The sequence below is a fragment of the Pyxicephalus adspersus genome, chromosome 7, assembly GCF_032062135.1.
Source record: "Pyxicephalus adspersus chromosome 7, UCB_Pads_2.0, whole genome shotgun sequence".
Lineage (NCBI taxonomy): Eukaryota > Metazoa > Chordata > Amphibia > Anura > Pyxicephalidae > Pyxicephalus > Pyxicephalus adspersus.
Genome location: NC_092864.1, coordinates 380063 through 388188, shown reverse-complemented (window position 1 = coordinate 388188; position 8126 = coordinate 380063). Strand labels below are relative to the sequence as shown.

The 8126-nt window shown below is 43.7% G+C and overlaps 1 protein-coding gene across 1 annotated transcript in view; it reads left to right on the top strand.

Moving 5' to 3' along the window:
- Positions 1 to 7861, top strand: part of PAQR4 (progestin and adipoQ receptor family member 4) — a gene marked incomplete at its 5' end in the record, with an annotated part of 14915 nt that extends 7054 nt beyond the window's left edge. Inside the window, 2 exon segments of the mRNA XM_072417029.1 lie at positions 5183 to 5401; positions 6397 to 7861. Of these exon segments, the coding sequence (XP_072273130.1) occupies positions 5183 to 5401; positions 6397 to 6830 (653 nt within the window). The 3' untranslated portion in view covers positions 6831 to 7861.
- Between the last annotated feature and the right edge of the window lie 265 nt (positions 7862 to 8126).

The window sequence follows — 8126 nt, the reverse complement described above, 5'->3', positions numbered from 1 at the left end:
GAGGAGTCACACAGAGGCACACAGTATCAGGTATCGGAGGATGTCTTATTTGCGGGGGGGGCTTTATTTTAATTGTTTGAGCAAAAATCGGGGGGTGGCTTAGTTGATGGGGATGCCTTATCATTGGGGAAACACGGTAGCAGAAACTCCTCTATGTGGTTCATAGACCTTTCCAACTATGGACGTTAAACTAACGGGTCTGTAGTTACCTGGTAATGACTTTGTTCTCTTTTTGAAAATAGAAACCACATTGGCCTTACGCCAATCCATCGGTACTTTGCCAGTCACTAAAGAGTCTCTAAAAATAATGGCTTTGAAATAACCGAGCTCAGCTCTTTGAGGACACGTGGATGTAACCCATCAGGTCCTGGTGCTTTGTCAACCTTAATTTTTCCCAGCTGTTTCTCAATCATATCAATTCTGAGAAATTGTGACTCATTTAAGGCAGTGACATTGCTATTATGAATTTGGACGTGAGCTCTGCCATTTTCCTTTGTGTACACAGAGATAAAAAAAAAAAAGTGTTTAGTAAACTCTGCCTTGTCTTTATCCCCAGTTACCAACCCAGAGACATCCTTTAAGGAGCCTACATGCTCAGATCTGATCTTTTTGCTATTAACCCCCCTAGCGTTCTAATTCTCTCCGTATTTCAATGGAAAAAGCATTACATTTTTTAGCATGGCAATTTTTTTTACATTGTAGGCTATAGTTCTTAGGCATAACTCATCAAAATATGTCCAATATTTATTAAATGTAATAATAAAAGTTAAATAAAAAAACACAAATCTGTAAAAATAAAATAAAAAAATAATGAAACATATATAACTGTACAGAAGCATGTATAATATGTATAAATCATAATTATATATAAATTATATGAGGATTTCTTTGTATTGGACTCAATACAGCTTTTTTGTATTGAATCCAATACAAAATTATTTGAATTTCCCGCCGCTCCTCCCGCCCGCACACACGCACCGACGTCACCGGGAAACCCCGGAGATCTTCTTTGCAGTTCGCGGCTGGAGATTTTTTTTTAAGTGACCCCAGGTGTGACTCGGGATTACCGCTTTTTGCAGGTAAAATCCACACTCAAGTCACACTCAAGATTACCGCTAGGGGGGGTTAATATATTTAAACATTTTGGGAGGGGTTTGCCTTACTTTCCTTTGCAATCTTTCATTTTGAAGTTTTGCACATTTTATCTCCTTTTTACATCTTTTGTTATATTCTTTATAGGTTTCTAATGATGAATGTGATTCTTCATTTTTATATTTTTGGAATGCCCTTTTCTTGTTCCTTAAGGCTTTTTTAACATCAGCTGTGAGCCACATAGGGTTTAATTTTAGCCTCTTAAATTTATGACCCATTGGAATATATTTTTCATTTTGCTTTTGTAGATCAGACTTGAAACATTCCCATTTCTGTTCTGTGTTCTTTGTGATTTAGATTGGGAGACAATACTGTCCTCAGAGAGCCCCCTTAATAATGGAAAATTTGCTCTCTTAAAATGAAATGTTTTTTTCTTTCCTGTTTTTGCTTCCTGATTACAGCTTACATTAAATGAATTATATGGGGTAATTGAAGGGTCCCCTATAAATCTTTCATCTGATTTTGTGTTACATACACAGGAGTACCATATAGGAGTCACCCCTCCACCAGGACAGGATTGGTACCTGCTTACTGCCATATACCCCTAATACCCCCTAGACCCCCAATCTATTATTTCCCGTTTCCTGATTCTCACATTATGGATTATTTACAGATCAGCATATGTGGTGAGATTCTCTGGCCGTCCCCTTACCCCGGGTGTTGCGGTTCCAGGTTGTTTCTGGTTATACCGGTTATACCACCATTGTCCTGTGCTTGGCATGCTGCATACGCCTTGTGTGTAGTGTCCGGGTGTAAAGTGGACCGGTTAGCTGGATATGAATTTTATTACCCTAAACTCATTACCCTCGAGGATGGAGCAGCCAGGGGGGGAGGGGTGCACAGTACCTGTACAGTAACATTACATTGATTCTATTTATGTGATAAATAACAAAATAAACACCAGCATTTACCATCATTTTCTCTGCACACCATGATATAAATGCCAGGTGCGTACTTATATAATACTGGTGGCTAAATCCCCACTGAGATTCCAGGTGACACCCACACCCAACAAGTACTGGTAGTTGGCCACTTGGGGTCACCCTGCCTGTGTATCCGAACCACCCACCAATCACATCACACAGCAGGTTATGGTAAGTTTTCCGTACAGGAAACCAGTTCAAGGAGTGATGGAAGCTAGCTCCAGAAAATACATTGTCATGCTGATCCACTGGAATCAGTACTTTCTGGGTCAGTGACCTGGAACCAAAGGTTCTGTCTTTCTGCTTATTCTTGGTCACAGGCAGTGGGTATTTGGATCAGCACTGGGTTATCAATAATCAGATTGAGGGTTTGGTGACCACAAGGATCTGCTCACCATAGAAATTCTGGTGCTGCTGGAGAGTCAGATGGATGGACATGGGGGGTTGTCACTCTTAGACATTGAAGTGTTTCCCTCCAGCTGTGACGTCACTGCTTCTCATCTCCGCTGATTTATAGTACAGAGGAAGGGGACTGAGATGTCAGAGATCATGTAGAGGGAGCACAGGGACTGGTAGAGATCCATCGGGCTGAAGATCCCTTTCATACAAGTTGCTCTGATCTGTGGACCTGGCCCTCGTGGAGTGCTCTGATCTGTGTACCCGGCCCTTGTGGGTCGCTCCGATCTGTGCACCCGGCCCTTGTAGAGCGCTCTGATCTGTGTACCCGGCCCTTGTGGGTCGCTCTGATCTGTGCACCCGGCCCTTGTAGAGCGCTCTGATCTGTGGACCCGGCCCTAGTGGAGTGCCACATCATATCATATTATTGAGTGTCACATCAATAATAAAGAGGACCTGTCATTATTTTTTTTTATTCATGTGATGGGTGCTCTTTATTAGTGTATATATATATTTTTCTCTCCCCACCAATCACAGAGCACTAGAAGGGAGGAAGGGCGATACATATCCCCATTGAACCTCTATTGCCCTGCACGTCTCCAATTAGCTGTAACCCCAAAGTTCCCACGGTCCGGGATCCCACAATGCCATTATGATTCATAATGTAATTGTCAGATAACCTGTAAAAAAATTATTTAATTTATTTTTTTAAACATTTTTTTCCCGAATTTTTGCAGTCGAATCCCGTGTTTTTTAGGTCGGCTCTATCTGAATTTGAACACCAACACTAGACATAAGTCCATCAAGTTCACCCAATAGGGAAATAAACATATCCCAGATATAAAACCCTATAATTTTTTTATCTGATTCATATATGGTAGATCCAATATAATCTAACACTCTACTCTAAGATAAAATAATGAAGCCAAATAAAAAAAAACTCACTCGTCCATTTACTTCTTCAAACTTTTTTGATTATTAGGAATGTGTCTTTCAGATGATTGATTTCTTAGAAGATGAAGCCAGGCAACATTTTGATTACCTACCGACATCCAAACCACAATCTATATCTAATTATTGATGGTTAGCTGTTAAAAATCCAATGAGGATTCTTACTCATTCCATGAAGGATATGTCTACAGAATAGTATTATGTTTGTAAAATAATGCAATATTTGTTAAAATACTACATTTATTCATTTTTTTTTGGCTGGATTTATTCCAAAACTATGGGATGGCAGGTCCATCAAAAAACAAACAATCTCTTATGATTCCCTGTGGTGGAGGAATGGGGCACGGATTGGCTATTTAGTGATACCCGGACACTTGAAACATAAAACAGGGAATCTGACATTTCCTAAAAAATTCCCTGGTGGGAATCAAATATTACCATTGAAACACATAGACCTGGAAGATCCCCAAGAGATAATATTTGAGGGAATGTCTGATTCCATGTTTTATGAACAGAGCCCCAGAGGGTGAATCACCCTCAACTGCTTCGATTTGTGTACCCGGACCACGCAGAGTGTTTTGATCTGTGGACCGGGCCCGTTTAGAGTGCTTTGTTCTGTTATCCCGGACCATGTGGAGGGCTCTGATCTGTGGCCCCGGACATTGTAGAATGGTTCAATCTCTGTACCCAGACCAATAAATGTCCCAGCACTGGGAAGCTCATAGAAAGGAGGCACCAGCTCATCCTCACATCCAGTGCTTTTGACAATACATACATACATATACACACACATACATACATACATATACACACACATATACACATACACACACACACACACACATACATACATACACATACACACATACATACATACATACATACATGAAAATACCAATCAGCATTTCTGCACTAAGGACAAAGCCAGGCATGTCCTCCTTTGGTGGTGGAGTTATTTTCACTCACTTCCTGTGCCAATACATTTTATGTGTGTTAGAGAGCTGGGACCAATACAAATAAATGAAGGAATTCCCCTCCCCCATAGAATTTGCCCCAAGTGAGGACGTTGCTTTGCCTGGATGACAAAGCTGCTCATAGACTACAGGCTGATTGTGAATGTGATTAGAGATTATGTGACTTCCTGTTGAGGTATAGCGGGTGTTGTGGAGTAAATAAGATGTGGATAAGATTACAGAGGTGATACAAGTCATTCATTAAGGTATCATGTTCAGCAAACGCTGCTCGATATTTGCCTCGGATTGTGCAGCCACCAGCAATCTCCTGTTACTTTACAAGTGTGCACGGCCCCAGGTATCACTTGGTGCAAGTTATTACATGGGGGTGCGTGGTGTCGGTATCACATGGTGCAAGTTATTACATGGGGGTGCGTGGTGCCAGTATCACATGGTGCAAGTTATTACATGGGGGTGCGTGGTGCCAGTATCACATGGTGCAAGTTATTACTTAGGGGTGCACAGTGCCAGGTATTACACGTGTGTGCGTGGTGCCAGTATCGCATGGTGCAAGTTATTACATGGGGATGCACAGTGCCAGGTATTACACGGGTGTGCGTAGTGCCAGATATCACATGGTGCAAGTTATTACATGGGGGTGCGTGGTGCCAGATATCACATGGTGCAAGTTATTACATGGGGGTGCACAGTGCCAGGTATTACACGGCTGTGCATTCTCTGCTGTGCTGTAGCAGGTGTGTCAGAGTCTGTGACATTAATCACACAGAACCATCTTGTCTCTTTCAGGTATTCCGCTGCTTGGTTTCCTCCTCCTCCTCCCTCTGCAGATTCCGTGGCGCCAGCTGTCTGTGCCATGGCTTGGTCTGGTCCATTATCTTGCCTGTGTCATCCCACAGTTGGGCAGTGTTCTATATCACCTTTTTATGAACCACCATGGTGGAGCTCCCATTTACCACAAGCTGCTTACACTGGACATGTGCGGCATCTGCTTGGTGAACACATTAGGTGAGTTCGGAAGGTTCGTCCATTGATGTAAGGGTCTCTCCGGCCCATCATCTCGGCAGTGTAGATCTGACAGCATAGTTGTGCAGAGAATGTGAAAAGCCAGGAAAGATAGAGAGGGGTCACTCGTGTAAATGATACAGAAGTATTGCAGAGATAAAGCGTCCCTTCAATAATTCCTCCTCACAGGACAGCAGATACCATTAGCACCCGCCTGTGTACCACAACCAGTCCTGGGAGATGTCTTCCTTGTATAGAAGACTTCCACATTGCAGCAGCTGCTTTTTCTCTTTATTTTATATAAAACATTCATTTTCTTTCTATTCCCCGATTTAAAATGTTGTCATGTTCCTGATGGTGCCAGACAAAGCGGAAATGATCACACGTAGCAAAATTCTACTGAAAACAGGGCCACTGTGATACCGGTGCCTATAAGCAGCTGAGCTGGGCAGCGTTTGGGGCAGATTAGCTTGAGGGGGGCTGTTGGCGTATAGGAAGGTAATCCTACACATGACCAGTAAAAGTCCAGACCTAGCAGGAAGCTGCCCTGTCCATCAGGATCACCTTCCTAGAGGAAGTATCACTATTATTATTTCATTGTATTTATAGAAAGCCGACATATTACGCAGCGCTGTACAAAATACATAGTCATGTGACTAGCTGTCCCTCAGAGGAGCTCACAATCTAATGTCCATAGTCATAGAACATTCTACAGTCTAAGGCCAATTAACCTATCTGGGGTTTTTGGAATGTGGGAGAAAACCTTCAAACTCCATGCAGATGGGGCCTAGCGCTGCAAAGGCCAGAGTGCTAACCCCTGATCGGGTATATATTTCAGGGAAAGTTGGGCCCCAGTAACAAAGAGAAAGTAATTCAGAAAGGAATAAATCCGTCCACATCCAGCTCTGAGGCCGGCTGAGCACACTGGAAAGCGTCAGAATGTTTGTTTGCTGCAGAGATTTTCTCCATCGTTCATGTTTGTATTTGTATTCCCGCAGGTGCTCTCCCCATCATCTATTGCACTTTGCTCTGCTACCCGTCCATGCGGACTTTGTCTCTGCTCACATACTCCGCTTTATCCAGTTACGTCATCTTCTGCGCCATTACCGCACACAGCAACATCAGCCGTCTCTGTTCATTCGCCTGGCAGGCCGCCTTCCGATTCTTCTTCTTCTATCTGCGTTGGGCTGGGCTGGGCTCTGGCCATCCTTCCTCTCTGTACTGCTACCTCCTAATGGATAGCCTGGCCCTGCTCGGAGGTATCATCAACATCTCACGACTACCAGAGCGTCTGCGGCCAGGAAAGTTTGATTATTGGTGCAACAGCCACCAGATTATGCACGTCCTGGTAGTAATAAGCATCCTCTATTTGCACTGGGGAGTAACCTCTGACCTCACGTGGATAAGCAGCTATAAATGTCCTCCGGAGTGAGCCAACAAACTCTAGGCATAGGTAGCTTAGTACCGGCATCATCAGCAACCACACACCTGGAACAGGAAGTAGTGGACAACTAGCTGCACACATAACCAGCAATTCCAGACTTGTTTAGTAAAGTAGAACTGTCTTTGCATTTCATTCTGTACAAGATACAGAGGCACTCCGACTTCTCCATAGAAGGATGGGGGGAGGGGGGTATTTAACACTGAATGCCTACTTCCATTTGTGTCTTGAGTATGGATGACAGATGTGGGTGAGGGTAGATTTCACATATCAGTATTACATAGAGAAGAGTCTTTGCACATACTTAGCTTCTGAACGACCTCTCTGCACCAGCGCCATGGTACGGAGATCTGCCGAGTTGGATTATTTTATATATTAATACGCCGATAACATGGTGCAGAATTTCTATAAATGGCCACAGGTGTTAGGAAGACACGACAACCTCATATGTGATATTTATGTACAACTCCGACCATGGCATTGTTTGATGACCTTGGGTCGCTGGGATCTGTTACACTTATAACAATATGCTCCAGCCGCAGGATCCATGTTGGTTACATCCACCAATGACAAGGAGGTGTCATAGCTCCTCCCTAATAAATCCCTGGAGTCACACAGGGTCCAATCAGTGCTGTGCACACAGGAGCAGCTTTCCTGCCGGAGAAGGAAGCACATGGAAGACGGACTCGTCATTATGCTGCTAATAATAATATAACGGGACTTTTCCCAATTTCCTAAACTCTGATGTGAAAATTATCAATGCAGAAGTAGCTTGGTAACCTCCTAACACGTACAGAACGATTTCCACTCCAGTACATGCCAGAGCCACAGAATGTGACAGTTTACTCCTAAACCTGGGGAATCTCACACCTTCTGTTGTTGGTGGAGTCGCCTTACACCCCATGCTGCAGCCTCTTCCCCAGAAGAGCCTTTTACCCAATCAGAGGAGGGCTGGAGCAGATCCTGCAGGGCTTTGCACGAGGCCAGTATTACTGATGCAATAATAAATTTCTTTTATGACATTTCATTTGTCCTTTGTGTTACGGATTTACAATGACATTGTCACATGTGACCACGCCCCATCACAACAATCTCACCTGTGAGCTCCGCCGGGACAGATCACCCCCCTATCACAACATTCTCACATGTGACCACCCCCCATCACAACAATCTCACCTGTGAGGGACAGACCCCCCCCCCCTTCCCCATCAGAACAGACTCACCTGTGAGCTCCGCAGGGACAGATCACCCCCCTATCACAACATTCTCACCTGTGAGCTCCGCAGC